The following is a 26,663-nucleotide window of genomic DNA, read 5'->3' as shown; positions in this document are numbered from 1 at the left end:
AACCGAAAGTTCAATTGGAAACGCAGGTTTACAACTAATAATTAGAGGCGAACTATTGTATTTCTGTTGAGGGAAAATGCATTTTCATGAAATGGTAAGCGTATTATTTGTTTACGTAGGTGGTTTCTCTTTGTTGAGTTAGTTCTAAGAGAACGTTTCCGTTTTGTTAATGGAATACCAATTTTGTAAATTGCGGTGGTGCCATTCTTAATTTAGATGGTAGCTGCTATGCTTGCAGTATGTCTCCAGATAATTTTATAAGGAAAATAGGACAAAAATCCACTCAGAAATTTTTCTAAAACAGGATTCGATCCGGACTTAACACGAAGACTGAAATAGCTTCTGAAAATATCTCCGAATTTTATTAAGCTTTTTTTTTCCCTTCATTGTCCACCTAAGTGCACTGGACAGCATTTGACATGTTTGAGTTTTTCCATGTTTTCCGACTAGAAACTGGGGTGTGATGTGTATCCCAGTTCTAAAATCGAAAAAAAACATGGCTCCCAATGGTTAAGAACATTGGTACTAACATTCTGTAACATTGGTCCCAACTGTTCAGGCGTTAACAGACAATTCCTTTCAGTTCATTAACCAGTAATCCGCAAATCCTGTTAAGCGTTTTCCTAAGAAAGAAGCAGAGCGACATTGTTTTTTCCGAAAATGGCGTGTAGATACATCATCAGATACGATTGTTGTGCTTGGGTCAAATCGAAGTCTCTGATAGCGCCTATCTGCCTTGTGAAATTCAGGATGATTGTATACAGAGTTCATACTAACAGTGATATTTGTGATACTATCAAGTGATACTTGATATCACCTAAATGATAATTCAGTAAAGGTACAAAATAGTAAGTAGCTTTCAAGATTATTTCATAAAAATGTTTCATGTCATTGTGATCACTTCGAGAAAGCTAAACTGATAATAATGGAAGAAACAAGAATGCAGCTGTTCAGCGTTCTTTATTGATGCATAGTGGAAATGTATACACAGAAAGAAAAACATTAAAATCAGGCGATATAAAAATGAAATTTTCATTTTTAGTCTAACTTCCTTCTAATAGCTAAACGCATACTGTGTGCTGGACGAAGCTGATCACTCAACACAAACAACACAACCGTACATTACAGTGCAAACATATTGATCACTACACCGATCGGCTTTACTGGGTACAGTACCTCCACATAAACACGGCGGTATTGCTATAGACCAGTTAGGAACCTTCCTTACCCAAAAAATAGTTTCTTAGTTTAAATGTTATTAAGAATTTAAGCATTCTTAATATTTCTTAGTAACGTAAAATCGAAATCATATTGTCTCTTCCCTTTGACGTGGCATATAATCGCTGCAGGAGTAACTTACCCACAAGGTCTAGTCTTTTTTTTGTAAAAATGTCCGCTGAATATGTCTGCATAAATAACTACCATAGTTACAAGTCATTTGGCCATGATACTCAGTGTCAATTTTGTTTTTCAAAAGCTCCTATCATACAAGACATTAGCTGTTATCTTGACAGTTCTCTTTTTCATTCTATGCATTGCTTATAAATATAAAAAATATCAAAGATATAAAGATATATGCTTCTTTATTCTATGTTCCAATTAAAGATTTAACTCTCCCTCCTCTTCTGTCTTTCCTGGACATGTAGCATCGAAGTTCTTTATTAGTGATTTCTCTGTTATATCAGCATTTGTTGATTTAATTAGACCTTCAGATATACAGTATTCAGTTTTTTATTCGAGCGTAACTAGTTACGTGTGTGTGTGTGTGTGTGTGTGTGTGTGTGTGTGTTAAGCGCTAAAACAATTAAATCTATAACTGCATGTATTTTTCGGTCGGTTTTCTGAACGAAAAACTCGAGTTTCAAAGAAGAAAAATCCATACAACCCTTACCTGAGACCGACTAACTCACCCACTTTTTGAAAAGCCCATAAATTTTGGTGTCATTGACGGAATTCGAACTCGGGCCTTTTCCATCCGGTGTGGGAGGACGATGATTATAAATACTGTGCCGTCCGCAAGAGCGCTTTTATTTTATAAAAACGTAATAGTTTGCCTTTTGTAATCCTTAATGCATCATACTTTTATAATCGCTTATGGCAGTGCTTTCTTTCCAGTTGAAAATATGATTAGTTCCATTACTTCTCTGACAGCTTGTCTTCTACCAGACACTCATTTCAAGTCCATTATTATTTAATAATACTTTATGAAATCCAATATTTAACCTACCTTTCAGTGCTTTTGCCACGGTTCCCAACCGTGGGCTGCTCTGTAATGACTCCAAGTCGTTGTCTTCCGTTATAGGATAGTGGATTTGCCAATTGAAACGCATTTGGAGAGGTCTGGTTTCAAATCTCGTTTGCGTGACAAGAGAAATTCTTAAAATGGCTTCCAAATGGATCTGTAATTAACTGATCTCACGGCGGGAGGCATAGAGAGAGGGGTTCCCATTACTTATTCCATATTATTAACTTCGCACAACATGCGAATCAACCTGTGAACATTCTCGTAGAGACATAATACACGTTGAAGACAGCGGTGCACTGTGTTGTCGATGCATTATGGCGCGGAAACATCAGTCATCAGCACGTTCGAGAAATCCGACTTTCAGAAGCACTGGAAAGGTAATGTCGATACTGCTGATGTGGCATTTTAGGTGTAGATACGAATCGTAAAAATTGATCTAAGACGTGCCATCAAAAACAAGATACCCGGATCTTGCGGTGTCATTTTATTACACGACAATTGTTGACCACGCAATGCTCAACACTACGGCAGCCATTAAGAAACTGCACTAGGAAGTGATTGCGCATTCTCCATGCAGTCTAGACATGCTGCCTTGAAATTTTCATGTTTTTGGAAGATTGACAAATAATCTGGCAGGGTGTCAATTGAAGCTGATGAAGTGAAGGAAGCAGGTCATGGTGCTAGCAGCAACCAAAAGATGTTTTTAAACAGGGCTTAAAAATCTGATGTATACTTGGAATTTAAAATAAAATAATAAATAATAATAGTTTGGTAGTGAGTGCTGATTTCTCAATCTTGTATTTCTGCATATCTGTTTAAGCCCTTTTTTACGTATATTTAAGTTGTTTCAGACGAATACAGTAATTAAAAATTAGCTAATTAGTGATATTTGATACAGCAACGTCATAATCACTCTCTGAAACCCTTTTATATTAAAAATTTGTAAAATATACAATTAAATCAGATATTGCGTATTTTAGTGACACAATTTTGTTTTTTAAAACTGGCAACCTATCCATACTTTTTTGAGTTTACTGTTATTGTGTTTGTGCGTATGTCGATAATTGTTTTAAAAACATTGCAGTCAATTTGTTAAATAATGAAAGTTAACAGAAAAAACTACATAAATTTAAAATTTATGTAGTTTATAAATATGCTAAATATTGTGATGTTTCTTGTATTCTTCTGAACTCCTCTGACAGTGTGGTCGTCCCGGAGTATAAACAGGAAATTTATTTATTATTTTGGTCAGTAGATGTTGGAAATTTTGAGAATGTTCCTCGAACCATTCAGATAGTTTTGGCACCGTGGATAGTTGCTTTGTCGTCTTGAGAGAATCCATCGCAATCCGTGTAAAAATGAAACATTGCAGGGTCAAGTTGGTCCGATACGACAAAAAGATTTTCATTGAAGTTAACACGACCTTCAAATGGTATGAGCGGACCCAGCTACTAACAGAATATACTCCATACCATGATACCATCTCCAGCCACTTGAGCGGCGAATATGAGAGTCTGAATTAAAAAAAAAAAAGTTTAAATCGATAATCGTTAAGCTCCTTGATCTTTTACCACTGTGCCACAGTCTAAATCCCAGATGCTTAAACTCCTACCACATGTTTTTTTTTTGACAAAATTGAATTTTTCCGTCATTTGTTGTACACTACCTTCTATTCTGGCGCACAGTTCACTTTAAATTTCTGTGGTCTTTCTTGGAGTACCGACTTGCTGCTGCATTTATCTCCTTTTAGAGATAAATTCTCTTTTCATCTTCCGTTCATCGTACACTTTTCAGATGGTTGCTTTCGATCCACTAGTGAATTCCTTTTTCTCAAGTGGTGCGCCTGCGTGGGAGGAACCTCACCTGTCTTCCCCATGTCCGGATCAACTAAGAGGTCCCAGGAAAGCGTACAGTATTTATCTGATAACAAGGAACTTGTGACCATTCCATGTAACAACTTATATTTTCATACCGTATGTTTATTTATTTATCATTTTAGTACAAGATTTAAAAGTAATTAATTTTAACTTTAAGTTTTAATGTTTAATTATCAATTTCAAAAGGTTTCCAATTTTTGGTCAGTGAGTGTGTACAAACTTGAAAAAATTGCACAATCTCTAATTCTAATCATGGGATGTAATGCAGAAAAAGCCGATTGTTTAAGGGCTCTAAAACAATATCTTGGAAAAACAATTTTGAAATTATTTTAGATGAAGACATTTCCTTTACATCAGAAGTAAAGCGTGGAAATTGTCGGGTCAGTAGTTGGATCACCATTCCACTTTCATGAGAGATTTCTGTTTGTGTCATTTTGATAATTCGGTGCTTTAACAAATCGTTTGACCAGCCCTAACTGCAAGAGGAATAAAAGAAATTGCGCTCATCCCTACAGTGACGCTAGCTGCCAGGATTGTATAAAAGCCTTGGAACTTGTTCGTACAAAAACCAATTATGAGTAATACAATTATAAATACAAATACTTCTTGTGAAATATCAAGTATAAGGATCAGTTTCTTACAACTCAACTGCATGAGAGCAATTTCTGTTATGAATGATCTCACTACGATTGTTCTTGAGTAAAACATACAGGTATTGGCTCTCCAAGAGCCGTATTCGTATAAAGGGGCTGTCAAAGGTTTGCCTTTGAGATTCAAGGTTGTTCCTTCTGGTCCTATCTCTGTTGGTTCTGGAGGCAATGCCGGTCACAGAATCTGGACTGCCCTTGTTGCTGATTCTTCTCTCATCATCACTCGAATAGCGTGTCTCTGCTCTACTCATGCGGCGACCTGTGCCTCCATCGAAGGTTCCCTTGGTCAGATATTTGTTGTGTCACTGTATTGACTATATTGAGAAGGTTCTTCATACACTCGATCAGAAAAATGTTCTCTTGCTAATGGATTCTAATACAAGTTCTGTTTATTGGAATAGCCCTATAACTGACGAAAAAGGGGATTTGCTTGAAGAAGTGAGTTTAACCCATCGATTAAAAGTTCTTAATTGCCCTTGCCATCCACCCACTTTTGTCACCTCTCGTGGATCTCATATTGACGTCTCCTTAGCCTCATCAACCCTTGCGTCAACTATTAGTGACTGTTTGCTTTGCCCCTCTTGGTCCACAAGTGATCACAACATCATTACATTTTCATACTGTGGCACTCTAGGAATGACGACAAAGATATCGCCAGATTTAAAACCAAACTTGCTAAGTGGAATTTATTTGAAAATTCTCTTAAACACTTTGTCTGTTTTCTTCTCTGACCTTGATGTCACAGATCCTGAGGCGCTGGATTCTTATACAGGGTGTCTCAAAAATATTGGTACAAACATTTAGGGGGATAGGTAACATCTAAAGGAATGTGAATGGCATAGGAACCCATAACCGGAAACGTCACCGTAAGTCGGTACACGGCGCTGTTCATCAGTTCGCGAGAGGGAAAATTTCTGGTTTACTCATTCAAGCAGTAGTCGCCGCACGAAGAGCATGCAACGATATACGAACTGTGAGCTGGCAGACATGCACCTAGTGTATGGAATGGCAGAGGACCCACACGGTGTGCGCCCCCATGCGGCACAACATCGCTTCGCAATAAATGTATGGGCAGGTATGATCAGTGACTGCTTAGTCGGCCCATACCTGTTACCATCCCGCATGTACTCCGCTAAATATCGGATCTTTCTTGAACAAGTTCTACCAGAGTTACTTCACGATGTTCCAGCAAATGTGAGACGCAACATTTGGTTTCAACATGACGGGGCGCCTGCCAATTATGGAAGATGTGTTCGTGACCATTTGAACAGGCGTTTTGGGCGTCGATGGATTGGCCGTGGTGAACCCGTTGCCTGGCCCTCACGCTCACCTGATTTATCGAGCCTTGATTTCTTTCTGTGGGGGGCCCTCAAATCTATCGTGTATGAATCGCCTGTGGAGATGGAAATGGATCTCGTGGCGAGACTCGTCTGCGCTGCTGCTACTGTCAAAGAAACTCCAGGTGTGTTCGATCGTGTCTGCCAGTCCATGCTGCGTCGGTGTCATGCATGCATCGCGTCTCATGGTAGAACCTTCGAGCATCTGTTGTAACATCATGAAATGCATCCATCTCGTACTCCATTGTTAATATTATGTCAAATAAATGTTTGCCACTAATTACTGTCATGTGTCATTTCTGCTTCTTGTTCCTCTGCTACTACTTTCCCGTGACGTTTCCGGTTATTAATTCCTACGCGATTCACATTCCTTTAGATGTTACCTACCTCCCCTAAATGTTTGTACCAATATTTTTGAGACACCCTGTATACAGGGTACTATACTGCTGGCCTGCGATGAATTCATTCCTTATAGGAAACGGAAGTCTTATGTCCCATGGTGGTCTGATCAATTTACAAATATGAAGTTGCTTACTCGTTCCACCAGAAGAGAATTCCAGAGGGCTAGGAGGTGTCCTTATCGTAGTATTCTGTAAATTACAGTCTTACAAACCAGATATAGGAATGCCCGAAGATGTTACCACCAAGAGATCTACAAACACAAAAAAAGCTTTGTGGGAAGGCCTTGTAAACTATCAGGGAAATACTAACCCATGGGGTTTAGTTTATAAATTGGTCAACAATAAATTTTCTCCTGGTGAGGTTTTTCCATCAATACGCTCTGATGATAGTTCCGAAGCACCCTTTGGGTTGAGTCGATAAATAAAATATTGGATGTCATCATACATCAAAATTATAGGCTTAATCGCTAATACAGAACAGTCCACTATTATAGAGGAAAACTTGAATTATTCTGGCCCCTCTATTGAACTGCCTTTTCCGAGGATGAGGTGAATTGTGCTGTTATGAGCTTGAAATCTGGAAGTGTCCTGATTTGACAGACTGGAAGTGGAAATCCTTAAAAGAGCTTGGAGAATTACACCTGATGTACAGGGTATGTCAAAATTATGTTAACACTTATATGGAAAAAATACTTATTGTATTGTATATGTGGAATATTATGTATGTAAGGTCTCAACCTGTTGTCCATTGTTATCAACACACAATAGGAAACGATTGAAAGTAGCATTTAACGCTCTGACGAATAACTCTCTGGAAATAGATATTACCACATTCGTAATTCTTCCTTTGAGTTCGTTCATTGATATTCCGAACTTTCGTGCTGTACACTCTCTTTCTCACCATACCCCACAACCAGAAGTCGCAGGGCGTCAGATCAGGGGAGTGGGGAGACCATTGCAAAGGCTCACGTCTTCCTATCCATCTTCGTGGAAATGTGTTATCTAAGAAATTAGGATTCGAAATTCACTGTTGAGTTGTCAAACAAGTAAGGTCCAATTATACTAGCAGCGGTAACAGCACACCAGACATTCACCTTTGGGGAGGCATGTTCGTACTCACGAAGTACCCGTGGATTTTCGGTACCCTAAAAGATTGTGTTGTGTCGGCTCACATGGCAGCTAATGTGAAAAGTGGCTTCATCACTGAACGCCATCTGATACACAATATCCAGTTGGATGTTTGCCATTTCTGCTAAAATCTGGCAGCATTTCACACGAACACGTTTTTGACTTTCTGTCAATGCCTGGACGGGTTGGATACGTACGGGCGCATTTCGAGGTCCTGCGTTAAAATTCTTCAGTTTTCTGTGAAATCCCTGTTTCCAAACTGCATCGTTTGATAGACTTTCCTGGACAATTCGGAATTGATAGCTGAACAACAGCGATGTTAATTTCACTTCTACCTGTTCTGGGACGCCGGCATTACCTTTGTAGTTGTCCGCAACTGAGCCAGTTCGAACAAACTTTTCGTATATACGATAAATCGTTTAAGGGCTTGGTGGGTCTCGTTGAAATTGTTCTTGGGACTTGATGCGGACTATGGTTGGAGATTGGAAAACGAAACACTTCCATCAAGCTTGCCACCACTCTTTTTACTTCTAGCGTTAACCTATCTGCCATTATATCTGAAAAAAAAAAAAATAATAAATAAATAAATAATAATAATAATAAATAAATAAATAAAATAAAATGCAAATGTTTCTTCCATATAAGTGTTAACATAATTTTGACGTACCCTGTATTAATCTTTCTCTTTAACTTCTGTCTACGGGCTGGTCTTTTCCCAAAGGTTTTGGAACATAGCCACTTTGAAAATTCTCGTTAAGAGTCCTCAAAAACTGGCTAACGATCCTCTCTCCTACAGGCCGATAGCCTTGTTGCTGTTATGGGAAAAGCCTTCGAAAAACTCATTGCCAGAAAACTTATTGCTGATTATTCGTCTATAGGACTTTCTTCTCTTCATTACGTGCAATGATGGCACGAGGGAACCATATGCCTGCACCATAACACACAGCTGGTAAGAAGATGGTTTTCTAAAGTAGCATGAGAGTCCTCCTCTTCAAATTCCAGTCTGCCCTGCTAATGCTTACCATCATGGCAGTATAATGACGTATTTTGTTGAAGAGATAATTAAGATGAGGTAAGAATGTTAACCGGGAGTCAAAGGTTACTCCTAGATATTTGAGTTCTGTTTTGAGTTGCAATGTCTGCCCAGAGATTTTAATTTTGGCGATATTCTACATGATATACTTGACTGCTTAGTGTTTCTCTGCTTAGAATCTAGTAGATAGCGTCTTTTGTCCTGTTTACGCTGTGTACTTTGATCCGCTATGCACTTTTGCTGTCAATGGAACAGATTGATATTATGGAAATGATGTGCTTGTGAATTTTCACCTTGTTTGTAAGCTACAGGTGCGTGGCTTATGAACTTTCACCTAGTCTGGAAGTCACAAGAAAATCTGTTGTATAATTGGTAATTGTTGCAATATTGCAAATATTCTGTCATATCTGTTAGAGATGATGTAATTGTTATAGTGTAAATGTATTGTTGTTGTTGATCGTTTTGGATTTAACTTACTGCTTAGGAAACTCGTGCTTGTGAACTCTCACCTTGTTGGAAGCCGCAAGAATATGGTGTATTTGTAATTGTTATTAGTCCCTGAGAGCTGGACTTAATGTATAATTGTCTGGTGTATATATTGTTTGCTTGGTCTAGCTTATATCCTGACTGGATTAAGTGTCAAATGTGCGTAATCATTAATGTCTGCTTTTTTTTATGAACTTTCATTCTGGAAGACATAAGTGGGTCTTTTATTTGCGAACTTTGACTTCTGCGAGTTAAAAGTCGACTGTGAAGATTATATTTTAAATTCCTTGTTATTAGTTGGAGGTTGATGTAGTTCCTCTGCTGTCACTTAATCCTAAGGTCAATCATTCTTTGGTTTAGTAACTTATTCTGCTGGTAATGACACTGTTATTATTACTGTAGCCTTGTGCCTTTTGTGTAAAGTTTGAGTGTGGTATATGCATATTTAAACTGATTAATTGTGCTGTATATGCTTTGATCATGTATTTTACGGTTATGTTTAGTTAGCTTTGATGTTCTGGTGTCTAATATCACTGAGATTGTTGTGATAAAGTTATTGAGATTTGAATAATATACTCCATTTTTAGCTTCTTGCTCTACCTTGTATTCGACCTGAAGATGTATTTTAATCTATTTTAGCCATTCTACTGGCCATCTGGCTAGTTAAGTTGTTTACTTAAGATGATCCTTCTTGTATTTTATGAGTGTTAACCTGTTAGAAATTGTATATAGAACTACAGATATTGTTTATTGTTCTGTAGATAATTTTGTGTAGTTACATAGTTACTCTGTTCTCTCCACATGATGTTAAACAGCGGCTAATGGGGGAAACCCTGGGGTCCGCCAATCAACAAATAAATGAATGGCCAGCCCTAGCTTGATATGGAGTGGTGGAAGCACAACTTTTTTTTTTTTTTTTTTTGTAATCGAGGCATTGTTTATTTCCTTTTTGTGTGGCAGGTTGCAACTCAATTCTGGCAAACCGTTCTCTTCTCATATAGTGTTATCTACTGCTGTGCTGTCCCAGAGGCAGAGAAAGCAAGGAAACGTAGTGAAACCACCTTGCAAACCCAGCCAGAACTTCATCTCGACGTCTGCAAAGATGTCCCATTAATATTGGTCATACTTGATCTTATCTAACACTGGACTCCTATGTTTGAAAGCAACATAGCTTACAAACTTTTACCTGAACTATTTGTGAAAAGAAGCCGCTCTTCCGGATTTTGACTAATACCCCTCTCTTCAGAAAGCCGAATCACATCAAAACAGTAGAACAAGGATTCTGCAATAACATTGTAAAAATAAACGTAAGTGACTTCTATTTCTATATGTGTAGATGTCTCCAATTCTTGATGATTAAGAAAATGTAGTGTTTTACGTGAACAGGCTTCTGAGGTGTAATCCTATTAACCAGATTCATCATCTAATTCCGACGGTTCCTCTGGCAAGTGGATTAGGTATTGGTAGGTCTTCATTATGTGGCACGGGAGCAATAGAGGGTGATATGTTGGGATACACTACAGCTTTTCGATCCGCAGACTTTTGAAACTTTAATGTGTTTGTGAACTCTTTCCATATCCGAAATATAGAAAAGCATATGTTTACGATGATCGCGAAATAATCCCTCTAGTGTTGGTCTGCAACTCCCATAGCAGAAATATGTTCTCGCAACTTGTCTTGACCAATCATTAGGAATTCTTAAACAGGCTTCATATGCACTACAAAATTTGGCCCTACAAACAATGTAATCTTTCACCTCCTTCGGAACTATATAATAATCACACACAGCAGAACGGGGAGAGGAGATAACTTACACCTTCGTTTGGTAGCCATAGGGGATTAAAAAAAAATGTATATACACTTGTATTCGAAGAAAGTGCATCACCTAGGAATTTCACATTTCTAACCCTTTTTCGCGTTTGGTATGTTACCTTAATGATTAGCATCACAAATAGAAATATAAACAAAAGATATTTATTAATAGTTAAGGCAAAGCTAAGTAATACTTGACAGGTGCTCTCAAAATATTCCAAAATGAGCATTTGCAACCTTCATACAACAGTTTTGGTAAACACGACAATTATGGCTGAAATGTTATCAGAAGCCCTCAATTTGCTTCAGTTTATCATTTTAAATGGAAAACAAAATGATACAACTAATATTTAGTTGAATCGCTTCTGGCCCTGATGACAGCAGCACACCGTCGAGGCATTGACAAGATCAATTTCTGAAGATAATCAACTGAGAGTTCGTGGTTCCAAACGAATTATGGCTTCCTTAAGTTCACGAAGAGTCTTTGGTTTCTTCCTGGCAACTGCAGATTCCACACGATGTCAACAGTTCTCTATGGATTCAGATCCGGACTGTTTCCTGGCCAGCTAACAGTTGTAATGGACCGTTCTTCCAACCATTTTTTTTTCACCTGTACCAAATGTAAACACATTACTGTCGAACCTCTAATGAGAAATGAAGCTAAAGTAACTATAGAAGTGCCTACTTACACTTTTCGCCAGATGACAAAGAGCAGAGTCGTCCTGAAAGATGCAGTTACTTGGCGGGTTAAAATGGTTTCTAAAGGTTGGCAGAAATTTGCCTTCCATTATAGCCAGGTATCCATTGGCATTTACGGAACCTTTTATGAACTTTTACCTGAACTATTTGTTCAGGTAAAAGTTCATAAAATATAGGTGACTTACTCCGCGGTACGAAATACACCCCATATCATTTGGCTTTTAGGGAATTTCACTATAGACACCATACAGTCTGGATGGTATTTTTCACCACGTCTATGGCGAATCGTTTGTCTCCCATCAGAGCCATGCAGGTTGAATTTCTTCTCATTCGAGAAAATAACTGACTTCCTATGCCTGGGGTCCATTTGACATGCTCCTTACACCAAATTAATCGGGCCTTTTTCATTTTTTGTGAGCAGGGGCTTCTTCTTAGGACGACGAGCTACAAGTCCATTTTTTAAGGGGCGTCTTCTGACTGTTACTGCAGTTGCTACCACTCCTGTATGTTCTTCCTATTCTCTTTTCAGTTCAGACGAAGAAGTTTTACGGTTTTTAAGCGCTTCGAAATGCGGTCTTGTTTTGATTGTTTGAGTCCGGTTCCTTTTTTCCTATCAGCAGAACCAGTATTCTTGAGTTTGGAAAGAAATATACTCACTGTCGACTGATTACAAGAAACTCTATAAGCAATATGACGGGAAGGACATCCTTCCTCACGTAAAGCAACAAAAACACTCTTTCATCGTGGCGTCAACTTCACGTAACTCGCCAGCCTGACACAAGCAAGGAATGACTGCAACTCTTGCAGAGCGTGCTTATATAGCTGAAAGTAACAGTTGATGCAATATTACGTCATCACTTACGCGTTTCAACCTTAAATAATGCAATCTGTAAGAAATATTGCCATATACTTACGTTATTCGGATTACAATTTTAAGGAGTGATGCACTTTCTTTGAACACCAGTGTATAATATACATACACTAAGTGATCACTGACTACCCCTATGAAAACTGAATGCGACCCGTTTGAGGTACGAGGGTGCGGAGTTAGTCGACCTACGGAGCATAGATAAGATGTCAGTGGTTCAGTAGGTAGTAAAATTCCGAGCGGGATGGTTAAAAAGAAATATTTATCGGACTTTGATAAAGGACAGATTATGGGTGCTCGATGAGCTGGTGCCTCGATTTCCCAAATGGCTGAACTGGTGGAATGTTTGAGAGCCACCGTAGTTAGTGTACCAGGACTGGCATCGAAATGGTCAAACAACGACCTGATGACAAAGGTCAGCGAAAGGTTGAGGTTAGAGGTAAGCGCCAGGTACGACGACTCGTACAGGCGAACAGGCACAGCACTGTTGAAGAGTTGACTACCCAATACAACATGGGCCAAATCTGAACAATATCTGGCATGACCATGCATCGCACGCTCGCACGTATGGGCTATACCAGCAGACGACCCCTACGGCATCCACTCCTAAGGTTCATCGGCGTAAAAGACTCGCCTGATGCAAAGAGCATGCAAGTTAGACGTTAGAAGGCTGAAAGGTGTGCTGCTCGGATGAGTCACGTTATTTATTCCACACCGTGGATGGTCGTGTACGGATTCGTCAACATGATGCACTTCATCTATCATGCATGGTATCAAAAGTGCAAACTGGTGGAGGCGGTTGTATAGTGTGGGGTATGTTTCACTGGCAGGAACTTGGACCCCTGGTGCGTGTGGAACAAGGTATCAGTGGTCTACGCTATCGTCAATTGCTTGCTGACTAGTACACCCCGCTAAGTTACCCTTTTTCCCGAATGCCAATTGTGTCTTCCAAGATGACAATGCGCTGAGCCATCGGGCACTTGTTGTGCAGAAATGGTTTGAGGAACATAGTTCTAAATTCAAGCATATCGATTGGCCTCCGAACTTCCCCCCGATATCAATCCCACAGAGCAATTGTGGGACACTATGGAAAGGCATATCAGGCGGCTGGATACACCAATTAGCTCCATGCCTGCATTGCTGACCGCATTACACACAGCTTGGTTGGCCATACCTCCCGAAAGCATTAGTAATGAGGGAGGAATATTTTCACTGTTGATTGAGACAATAACCATAGGGCACAAATATGAACTCATAGAAAAGAACAGCAAACTAGACTTTATGAAGTTTACTTTTCTGCAGCGTGTTTGTGGACCCTCGTGGGTAGCACAGTTGGTAGGATCGCTGCCCTCCTCAGACCGGGTGGAAAAGACCTGAATTCGAGTCCGGTCGATGACGGGGGTAATTTTTATGGGCCTTTTTCACCATGTGGCACAGCTAGTCGGTCAGACGACAAGGATAGCATAGTTTTTTGTCCAGCAAACAGAAAATCGATCTCATAACACACGCAATTTACAGACAATATACACGGAGCAATATGGCCTAAGTCGCTGATGTCCTAAAAACCAAACTACAACGTGTTTGTGGAACGTTGGAATAAGCTACCTGCATAGGCGGAGAGTTTGGAAAAATTTAAGGAGAAATTGACGATGTTTTAATGATGGTTATAATGTAAGAATTTTTTTCCCCTTTCTAATACTAATGCCGTAAAGGTAAAACGTTAGGAAATTGCTGAATGAAGTATATATTGCCGAAATAAAAGTTTATAAATGGGGACAAAAATGGATGAATATCTACTGAAGAGTTGAATCTTGTTGGTAGGAGTAACGCATCCATTATGGATGACATTGCCAGCATAAAAAACATTTATTTGTGAAAATTGAAAACGAAATATCCGATACGTTAAATAGTGGTTAAGAGCGAAAGTGCATTAGTCTATTGAGTGGACCATGGTTCACGCTTGCATGACTGCTAAATACGATTAACGATTGTATTCATTCATAAAAATACAATATTTCAACTCGTGTATCGATAATAAAGGGAATTACTCAGAAAATAAAACATTTTATAATATCTGATGTATTGATTTTATAGTAACTTCTGTGCTCTTACGTAAGTTTTTTTTTTTTTTTTTTTTGTTACTCCAAAGTCTTGCAATCCAGTTTTCCACACCATTGACCATAACGGAAAGTTTGATACCCCATTCAAAATGACCGGGAAAACCAGGTTTTGGGTAATGATAAATTGGTTAATCATTCTTCTGGTTTATTTCTTTATTTGTAAATTAACTTATTTTAACTTATTAATGTACGCATTAATTTAATTCATATATTACTTTGTAAATTTAATTTAGATTATATATTCCTCTATATAAATCTAATTATGACATTGCGTGAGGAACCTTTCTTATTCATTTGATCAAATGCCTATTTGCTACGACTATCTTGTACGTAAGAAGTGAAGGTAGCTGAGGTCATGCTGTCAGTTGGTGGCTTAAAATTCTACATCTTAATTTAACTGAGTCCGACAATTATGAATACATTATTTCTAACATTATTTTTAAATTATTAAAGAGTCCGTTCTGTGCTTTCCCTTTTCTATGTTATCCGCAAGGTCATTTCTTCTGCATCGTCTTAAGACTGCAATTAAACTGTCGATGGCTGCTTCGTCACCAGATATTTCCATCCACATAACAAACATATTGTGTACTTTCTCTGTAGTGTATCTATAGTCACTATCTATATTACTTATAATCGTTTCGAAGTTTTCGTAGTTCATCATCAACTTTCTTCCAATATCTTTCCACTGTTTGGCACTAATGTACTTCTCTAGATACTGCACTGCAAGTTGCAAATCTGAAAATAAACGGGACATTTAGTATCTCATTCATCATATTAAACTGTAAAACTTTTTAATACTGTCATCACAAATCTTTAATAAAATTGGCATATAAATAGTACAGTATTTTAAAATACTGAAATTTTAATTCCAGTTTCAAAATGGAGTAAAATGTACGATATATCAGCGACTGCACTTTAAGAACTGTAGTATTAACGCCTATTTAAAATCATCGAAAGTATAAATCCGATTAGAGTAACAGTAAACTGTTACTCTAATCGGATTTATACTTTATATTTACAAGTGTAAACAAATTAGGTAATGCATTCTTTGGGCTACATTTCCTACATTCCCATTTAGGCTTTTTTTCCTGAAAACTTGGGAGCGGTCTCCGGTGAACACGGTGAAAGGTTTCACCAAGATATTTCTCCAATGGAAAAAAAAGATACCAGGGAAAATGGAGTCCAAATACAGTATGTTGACAGACTACTGTTAGAATCTCGTACGGGAGACACCAATGGGGCGATTATTATAAAAGGCAAAAAAAAAAAAACACCGACAAAATAAGTATTTTGTTATCAAATAAACATTTTTGTAAATATAATAAGGTCAATAGACCCATTGTTCAATATTTAGTACTGTATGTAACATTTTCTTAAAATATATGAAATTTTTTTTATAGTTTTTGACTTTTTTTTTGGTGGGTGTTACAGCAATATGGTTGCAGATTTGAAATTTGAATTCAGCAACGTTAAATCTACAAGAATCATCCAGAATTTTAACAGGGAGCCAAAAAAAATTATTTATTTTTATTATTTTTTTCTGATGACCAGTGAAATATGCCTCTTAATAAATGGATTTTCGCTAATCCATATTTCATTAAAATAGGAGAAATATAAATCCGATATTTTTAAATATGCATTTTGGGTTATTTCTTTGTTTATTCTGATTTCGATTATGATTATATTCTTAGCCGTTAGTTGAAGTAGCTCTATAAACGAAATGGTGTTTGGAAAATTGATTTAGATTCCCCTCTCTCAATTTTAGCGATAAATAAAAGCAAAAGGAATCAGGTCAAAAGCTTGTTTAGTCTTTGTTATTCAAGTTCAAAGAGCGTTCCGAACAGAGCGACATCAGCAAATATTTATATAGATCAGTTACTTTCCATTTTCAGTCAAAAAAGATGAAAAACGTTTTTATAAGGTCTGTGTAAACCTTATAAAATAAAGTGAATTCCTAAAAATAGATAAAATTTTGTTTCGTTGCCAAGTTAAGTACAGTTGTTTTCTTGGTGCATGTATAATTCACTTCTTAATTTATACAAGTGTAATGCGTAATAATAATTATTTGCAATTACCATTATGTATTATAATATGTAAAATAATTAACTTAACTACAGTACGCTTCTTAGCTCATTAAAATGAGAAAAAAAAAATGCTCATTGCCTAGCCACGACGTAAGTTGATTAAAGCAATAAAATTAACACACAATTTATTCTGCTGTCTTTATTTTGGTAAATCAGCCCGAATTGGTGGAGCGTTCTCTAGAGTAATTATTTATTCTTTGAATAAGTTTACTGATTTTGTATTTTAATTGTATTTGGAACATAACCTGTTATAACACAAGTGTTCATTGGAACTATTAATTATTTTGTGGACGCGCTTCCCAGCTAATAGGAATAAATATACGAAACTTTTCAAATATTTAATTCTTTATATCCCAGAAGGAAATGACCACATTAAAATCCCAGGAGAAACCTAGAGTTATAATATGGACGTTCTTGTGTTAACTCAGGTTAAAAAAGAATTATTCGTTCTTTAATAATAATTAGCAGTTAATCTTTATCGACATACAGTTCATCATGGCTACAGACATTCAATCAGAAGCAACATTTTACATAATTTGCTGCACAATTATGTGTCTATGAAATTGGATACCACTATTTACAAGGAATGTATATAGCCAAACAGGGAACAATACAAGCCATAAATAGTGCAGTATTGATTGAACTGTAATAACTTTTAAAATAGTTCTCCGAATAAGAATATACACATCAATTAATAGTTACTATATTTATTCGACCTTGTGTCATATATTTGAAAATTACGTACCACGCAAAAAAGTAGGAAATAGATAACTTTTGTACGGATAAAGACTGCAGGCCTTAAATGACATGATATTGTCTAAGGAAATTTAAAGCATTAGCAACCTATAAAACAGTGATTGGCATAATCGAGAGATTGCAATAGATTATTTGGATTATATCCATATTCGAATGACTCATTGGGTTATAACAAATGATTCGATTTTGACACTTTATTACATTATGGCATTCGAATGATAACGAATTATCTCATTCTATTATATGTTCTAAATGATATAATCGAACGATGAGTTGTTAGTAACTACAGATCATTCGATTATGCTTATATAAAGACAGCATAGGTAGAACTGCATACATAATGTGCTTAAGTAACATGTATAATTAGAATACAGAATTATGCAGCGTATTGTTTATTGAGCTGCTATAATTTTAAAACTTTTACCATTATATAAGAAAATACATTAATATTTACCATATCTGTTCGACTCAGTTTCATTTTCTTGAAGTTGTACATCTGCCGATTCTTGAATTGTTTCATGGAGATCTGTCTGGCATACATCACAAATGGGATCCTCTATGATATATTTATTTTCATACTTCTGTACAAGTGCAGCTAACTGACGATCTTTTAGAATCTGCGCCATTAACTTAAATAACAGAACATTTTTCATACTGAAGCAATCTCTTTCATCCAGAACTTGCAACAAGCTGGCAAAGGTTCTGATACGAGAGAAAGTGCGCTTGGATTTCACCTTGTCTTTCACGAAGTTTCTTGCTTGTTCCAATTTTTCCTCATCATTCTGATTTTCGATGTAGTTCGTAATTTCTTTATATTCGGTATTCTTTTTTGTGTCCCTACATTATGTTAAAAATTATAAAAATGAAATGAGAGCCAAAAAAAAGTTAAAATATTTTAGTAAATTAAATGTACATTAGATTTTGGAAAGTTAATGCATTAATATTTCATAATCTTTTATATGAATATTAAGCAATAGAGAAAATGCTGACATTGGTATTTAATCTGAATTTCCCAAGAAAGCAGTGAAATTTCTGAAATTTCCCAAGCATTTTCTCCTTCCCATGAGTTGCGTACGCAACTCATGGGAAGGAGAAAACGTACACCTAAGGTAACGGGCTCTGCTTACAGGTTATTATTATTATTTTTTCTGTTTATACTCCGGGACAACCAAACGGTGAGAGGAGTTCACAAGATAGACAGAATACAAGAAACAGTACCGTATTCAGCAGTCACGGGCTTGAACCCCGGTCACTCAAGGCACGTGTACTTATGCACCCGCGCGCCTGACCACTAGGCTACGGCGTATCCTAAAAACAGGGCATCCTTTGCAGACATGGAAAGTCAGGAGCACTATATGTAATGTCCTTCAGAACTTCTTATCCATCACTGAGGTAGTGTGTTACTAAGATATTCTCATATCTTCAAATGAAAGTGGTGAGGTACGCCATGAAATCGCCGGAATCACAAAGTTTTGGCATAAACCACTTGCATGTGTAGGTAAATATTCTGATTATACTTTGCCACGACCACATAGGTCAGACGAGTTTACAACTAATAATTTTAACAAAATACAATCATTACCGTATGTAGCAGTTACGTGAGCTTGAACCACCGTCAACTCAAGACGTGCGTACTATTTCACCCCGCACTAGCCACTTAGCTACATCAGATCATGATCCCCATTTCCTTTTTCTTTAAAAAAAAAAAAAAAAAGGAGAAAGGATCATACATTTTCTGATGTGAAATGGTACAAAACACGCTTACAGTATTTGTGCCGTTACTTGATGATGATGAATTTCAGTGTCCCATACTCGAATATTCTGGTGCTTGACCTTTCCGCTCACGCTTGTGTTTGTTGTCCGCTTTTAATGCCTGCACTAACTGCAGCTTGTAAGCATTTAAAAGTGAGCATCTCCGGAAAATAAGCCATAATGATGTTTGAGGCATTTTCAACTCACAGCTATATGGGAGCAACCAGGATTTTTCTCCTCGTAATATATACAGCGTTTGCTTCTAAAATGCTCACAATGATTGTAAATCGATTTACTGTACGTTCAAGTCACAATACTAATCATCCAATTTGACTTTGAAAACTGGATAACAATTTTTTTTCCCTTGGAGAAGCCGTTTCAAAACTTTCCCTCTGGTGGACGACGTGGCTGAAATTACGTTTCCGATAGGGTAGATGGGGAATATATACAGTAAACCTTCGCTATTCCGGTTACAGTTAATCCGGATGTCGGATAATCCGGATCGAAATATGAAATTCTGTTCACAGTTGAGTACTTTTAAAGACGCACGGGATTTAAGAAGGCAGATGAGTAACTCTCACTGCGCGCTGATTGATTATGCAGAGAGAGAGATGGAACATAGATTACATTGACTTGCGTGTTGTGCAATATCATTGTTGACTCTGAGTCAGACGGATGCTATTGCTTATATCGCTTCATTTGCGTACTTCTCTATACGTATACACTGAGTGATCACTGAATTATGACCACCTACCCAATACTTCGTAGGTCCTCCTTTTTCCCTCAGTACACAGTAGCTATCCGACGTGGCATTGATTCAACAACATGTCGGAAGCGTTCGGGAGGTATGGCCAACCAAGATGTGTGTAATGCGGTCAGCTATGGAGGTGATTGGTGTATCCAGACGCCTGATATGCCTTTCCATAGTGTCCCACAAGTGCTCTATGGGATTGATATCAGGGGAAGTTCGGAGGCCAATCGATATGCTGGAAGTCAGAACTGTGTTCCTCAAACCATTCCTGCACAAAAATTGACCCATGGCTCGGCGCATTGTCATCTTGGAAGACACCATCGGCATTCGGGAAAAAGTGTAACATAGCAGGGTGTACACAGTCAGCAAGCAGTTGACGATAGTAGAGACCACTGATATGTTGTACCACATGCCCCACACCATACAACCGCCTCCACTGGCCTGCAATTTTGATACCATGCATGATGGATCAAGAGCCTCGTGTTGTTGACACCAAATCCGTTCACGACCATCAACAGTGTGGAGTAAATAAAGTGACTCATCCGACAAGCTCACCTTCTTCCAGTCTTCTAACGTCCAACTTGCATGCTCTTTGCACCAGGCGAGTCGTTTACGCCGATGAACCTTGGTTATGAGAGGATGCCGTAGGGGTCGTCTGCTGGTATAGCCCATTCGTGCGATGCATGGTCATGCCTGATATTGTTCCGGGTTGACCCATGTTGTATTGGGTAGTCAACTCTTCAACAGTGCTGCGCCTGTACGAGTCGTCGGACCCAGTGCTCACCACTAACATGAACCTTTCGCTGACCTTTGCAGTTTTGTCGTCGGGTCGTTGTTTGACCATTTTGACGCCAGTCCTGGTACACTAACGACGGCGGCTCTCGAACACCCCACCAGTTCAGCCGTTTGGGAAATCGAGGAACCAGCTCCTCGAACTGGTGCCGCAATCTGTCCTTTATCAAAGTCCGATAAAATCCTTCCTTTTACCCATCACGCTCGGAATTTTGCTACCTACTTAATCAGACACCTTATCTATTCTACGTAGGTCGACTAATTCCGCACTCTCGTACCTCACGTGGTCAACGGGTCGCATTCAGTTTTCATAGGGGTGGTCGTAATTCAGTGATCACTCAGTGTATGTACATAAGTTAACATATTTTACATAATTATGGATTCTAAAGAATTAAAAAGTGAAATAAAAAGAAAACTCTTTAACTATTGCAATATAAGCGTGTTTTCTAGGCATCAGCGTTATATAATGGTAAGCATTTAACTCTCCGTATTCCTTAACACGCTTTGTGCACTGCCGAAGTTCCGGGCTGATTTGGTTATTACTAAATTTTAGCTAATGATGTTCCAGAAAACGCCTGCATACCTAGGTGACTGTCTAGGAGCTTAATGCTTGGATATTTGAACTAATGTGTCCTAAAATTCTCCTCAACATTCTATTAAGGAGAATTTGCGTCTTGCGTTGTGACTAAATCACTCTGCAATCCTCTTATGTGTGCATATATTATAGGCAGATCTCAGAGTGCAGCTAATAAATAGAATTATCGTGCTTTCTTCATTATAGATCTTGTACTAAGGATACCGTCTAGCAAGAGAATAGGTCAGAGGCAAAGATACTTACACAGAACATAATTTATTCCCTCCTAATCAATAAAAGATACACATTAAATATAGAATACTCAATAATCTCTCTCTCTCTCTCTCTCTCACACACACACACACACACACACACACACACACACACAAAGTAGAGAAGAGTGATGTGATGTATTATGTGTCTAAAGCTAATGGTACTTGTATACAAATATGTTGGCGTTCTTCAAGTGGAACTGCTTGTACTCCGGTGTCCACTCTCATCTTTCAGTTCGAGTGTATAGGTGGATACATGTACTGTGCTAACTCAATATATAACAGTCTGGGTTTGTAAAATTACATTAATACGAATGGATGAATTAATATTACACTCTAACTAATAAGGTGCTGTATCTATATAATATTACATCAGTACCTGTTCCTAGCGAGGAGGTATGTTTCTTATTGGGCTTCATCAATTTAAGGGGAAATTCTGGACGCATGATATTCTCATTCATACTTCAACTTCTGTATTATAAAGTTAGAGTGAGAATATATGGGACTTAACAGTAAATTTACTGCCTTGGTCCAGCCGTAAACTGTTTCAGTGTCTGCATCTATCTCTTTCTATTACGCTCTTCTGGTTGCTTCAGCTAGGAGAGTCTTTTGGTAAGTGATACCCCAGGTAAAACAGCAAAGTTGGCCTTAGATCTTGTAGAAAAGACTCTTGTTGGAAACAAGTCTCTTTATTCTGGGAACAAGGCAAGCGTTGGCAAGAAATCGCTCAAGGAGAGGGTCAGGCAAAAATGAGGGATCCCCTTGTCCTTTATATATTTTAATCTGAATATATAGGTCCCCCTCTTTACACTTTCTTCGTGCACCTATTGGCCAGACGCTCAATTTTAGTGGGGGACTAATTCCCAGGGACTGGTATCAGGGGACAAAAATGCAGCCAAAAGGAACTTTCATCGATGGGAAAACGAATCCCATATCTGCACGGGGTGAAAGTTCCAAACATCTCAGCGGGTAACCACTGAGCTCGGAAGTCTGATTCCCTGCATAAGGAACTGCCTGACAACAATCGACTCCGCAGCCATAAAATTCAGATTACATCTTAAAGTCTATTTTGAATTTACATTACTCCTTCTCCAATGAAGATTATCTAATTTCTCTTGGTTTTTCGCATATTCCATCTACCAAGTTGGTCAACAGCTAATCGAGTAACGTTATCTCGCTGTGCCGTGACCCACTTAATAAAGATGGGACAGGATTGCATTTCCTGTCCTTCACCTAGTGCGGCGCTAAAGAGGCGTGCGCTCGAGTGAAGGTGGGGGGAAAGAAAAAGAACGGTGATGTGTACGAAGTTGAGTATCATTCAATTTATAGTCAATTGTCAGATGAACTGATGAGGCATATGGCAGAGAAGAAACATGCATGGGATACATACAAATTAACACATGACACAGAAGCCTATGATAGATACAAGTTGATCTGTAACCAAGTTACAAAGGAGGTTAGGCAGGCGAAGGCAGATTACGAGAAATCTTTGACAAGGGATGCAAAGAAAAACAGCAAAGAGTTCTTTACTTATGTAAACTCTAGAAGGAAGGGGATGAATCAGATTGGTCCATTTGATATCGATGGATCAACTGTTGATGATCCTGCTCAGGTAGCTAACAAACTAAATGAATATTTTGCATCGACATTCACACATGAGGAGTTATTTAGCGAGGGGAAAGCCAGAAGTGTATTCAACTCTAGCAGTAAGCTAGAGAATCTTGTAATAACTGAGAGTAAAGTGGAGGAGAAATTGTTGAAGATAAACACAAGAAAGGCATCCGGGGTGGATGGGATCTATCCAATTATATTAAAGGAGGCAGCAAAGGAAGTAAGCAAACCCTTAGTCATAATTATGAGAGCTTCCTTGGACTCAGGGGAGGTACCCACAGACTGGAGATGTGCAAATGTGACCCCAATTCACAAAGGAGGATCAAAGGCTGACACAAGTAATTATAGACCTGTGAGTTTAACTTGTGTTCCAGGAAAATTAATGGAGGCACTAGTTAAAGAAGCACTGCAGGATCATTTAGACAAGACTTCAGTTATAGCTCGGACACAGCATGCTTTTGTTAACGGGAAGTCTTGCCTGACCAATTTGATTGGATACTATGATGCAGTCACAAAGGGACTGGATGCAGGGAATAACTTTGATATTATATACTTGGATCTTAGAAAGCCTTTTGATACTGTTTCACATGGAAGACGGCTGCACAAATTGGAGCAGTGTGACATTGGAGGCAAATTGCTGCTGTGGATAAAGGGGAGGCTGAGGGGGAGAAGACAAGAGTGGTAATCAATGCACTACAGCATTTTGTCTTATTTGTGTTCTAAATTTTTTTTTTTTTTTTTTTTTAGGGCTATCTTTTGCTTCGCTAATCCGGATGACTTTCCCCCACCCTAATTACTCCGGTTTAGCGAGAATTTACTATATATATATTTATATATAAGTGTCACCAATGAAAGTAAAATAAAATAAAAATAAATATAGATGGAGAAGTTATTAAACACAAAATGCCGATCCTAGTTGAAGAAAAAAGAGAAAAAGAATGTTAAGAACCTATATAAAAAAAATTAAGTAGAATTAAATCTGAATTAATGCCGAATTAACAGGCCAATCATATGTACAAAAGCTGAAAGAAAAAGAGGGGAGGGTAATAGAGATAAAAATTATAAAATAAAAATTAAAGAATTAAAAATTAAAAATTGGTACATAGATCAGGTATTTCATCAGGGGGCTACACCTGATCATGTACCAAACACTGTGTTTCTATGCAAACTCATGCTGATGGAGACGCTATAGAAATGAAATGGATACAAAAAATGAAATGGATATAAAAATTATTTAAAATTTTTTTTTTTTAATTTTTTAAAAAAAAATTTAAATCTCCAGAAACATGAGTGAGGTAGCCCCAACGCAGTGTATTTAGATTAATAAATTAAGTAACGTAGTGTATTTAGAAATAAATTGAGTCGATAGTATGTAAGAACGCAAACGCAGTGTGTTTAATTTAATAAATTAAGTAGAAAGTGTGTAAGAACGTAAGTTTAAATCAAAAGTATGTAAGTTAAATAATAATGAATAACAAGGTAGCGGTATAGAAAAGGAAGCAATGCAAGGTAGGGGAGGGAAAAGAAGTTAAAAATATAGAGGCGAAGATAGTGAGAATAAGAAAAGTGAGAATGTCCGAATCACCCTCGTATTACACTAATAGTTCAACGGACGGAAAAACGAAGATCAGAAAGTAGAAAGATGTAAAGAGAAGGAAAAGAGTTTAAAGGATACTAGGCAAGCTGGGTGTGTAAGTTCCCAACCTCATAGAGAGGGCCTTGGCTGCGAGAGTGTTAGTAGAAGTGGAAATTAATACCGCTAGCTTGTAGTGTATATTTTGAGTGAAAGACATGAAATATAATAAAAAATATGAAGAGGAGAAAAATTAAATACCTATGATATTTGGCAGAAATAAGTTGAGTGAAATATAATCAAGAAATGAAGATACAAATTTGCGATCATGATTAATAAGATACAATTATGCGAATATGATTAATAAGAATGGAATGTAAGCCATCTCAGATTTACAACTAAAATTTATTATCACTCCGGTAGATAAGGCTTCTAATAACTTTGCTATCTTTTGCAAGCAATTTTATTACACCACCCTCAAAAAGGAAGTAGAAAGTAGCTCCACCTTTTTACGCTGTAATCTCGGCATTAATACTATCATCAAAAAAATTATAGCCTTGCATAAAAAATTGCATACCAAAATTCGCAATTCTACTTTGCCTTTCTTGTATATGATAGCCAAATTCCATAAACATCCAGTTGGCTTCAGATTCATCACTAGTGCCAAAAAAAGTGGCTGTTATCATCCAGGTAAACAATTTTTCAAATTGTTAACTACCATTCTTATTAATATCCCTTCCACTTGGATCATTAACAATAACCACAGTATCATTGAAATTTTTAATTCCAATTCCAATACATATTCCAGCATATTTAGTATTGAAACATATGACTTCACCAACTTATTTACCTCCTTACCGCATCACTTGATTGATAATGTACTTCATCAGTTGTTCCTCAAATACAAAAACGTTATACCAACAGATGAGGTTACTTGGAATAACTACATCAACCTCTGTATTCTAAACAATTATATCTACGATGGTAAATATGCTTATAAACAATCCATAGGAGTTCCCATGGGTTCACAAATTTCTAGCATAGTATCCAATCTATTTCTTCATTATTACGAACATCTATATATTCATAACAACCCGAACCTTAATTTTTATGCATTCCGCTATGTTGATGACATTCTTATTCTCAACATTCATTTTGAAAATATTGCTAAATCCATATATCCAACTGAACTCACTCTCAATAAAGAAAACCTTGGCAACCGACATGCAAATTTTCTAGATTTAAGTATTACTCTAAATAGTCCTCCTCTTCGTCATAATTTGGAACTATTCGACAAAAGAAGCGAATTTAATTTTAATATTATCTATTTAACAAATTGGAACTCGGACATTTCTATTAAGGTTCATAAAAATATAATCTACACACAAATTATCCGTTTAGCTAATATTAGTAGCAATCAATCACTTTTCGCTGGTGCTTTGAATGATCTCTATACCAAACTTCGCAATAATGACATTCCTATTAATTTCTTAAATTTTATTATAAAAAATCTCTCTGATTTCATTAAAGAAAAATTCGGTTTCACCATGTTCCACCTTGATTAGGGTTAATTTGATACCTGTATAGTTGTATATTTGAATGGTGGTATTTCCACTGCTTGGAAAGTGATCACACATAATGACTTCTATTATGACTTCTATTAGAACGATGTTCGTGTTCTTTCACTTCCTAAGTTTTTCATTTCATTTTTCGTAATTTAATATCAGTATTTATTTATGTCCAATCTTATTTTCTCTATTTTATTTTAACCACAGAGGGCTCCCACAGTTCTTCTCTTCTGAGCAACTCCACCATCGTTGTCATAGTTTTCCCTCTGTTTAC

The 26,663-nt window shown here is 37.4% G+C and overlaps 1 protein-coding gene across 1 annotated transcript in view; it reads right to left on the bottom strand.

Moving 5' to 3' along the window:
- Positions 1-14,864: 14,864 nt before the first annotated feature.
- LOC150081607 (uncharacterized) overlaps positions 14,865-26,663 on the bottom strand; it is a 36,617-nt gene continuing 24,818 nt past the window's right edge. The window contains exons 2-3 of the mRNA XM_090380261.1: positions 17,951-18,333; positions 14,865-15,391 (exon numbers count right to left, since the gene is read on the bottom strand). Of these exons, the coding sequence (XP_090236387.1) occupies positions 15,096-15,391; positions 17,951-18,333 (679 nt within the window). The 3' untranslated portion in view covers positions 14,865-15,095. The remainder of the gene's footprint in view (positions 15,392-17,950; positions 18,334-26,663) is intronic.

This window comes from Mastigoproctus giganteus, chromosome 8 (genome assembly GCF_048544385.1).
Source record: "Mastigoproctus giganteus isolate SK-2022 chromosome 8, ASM4854438v1, whole genome shotgun sequence".
NCBI classification, from domain to species: domain Eukaryota; kingdom Metazoa; phylum Arthropoda; class Arachnida; order Uropygi; family Thelyphonidae; genus Mastigoproctus; species Mastigoproctus giganteus.
This window is presented reverse-complemented; position numbering and strand designations above follow the sequence as displayed.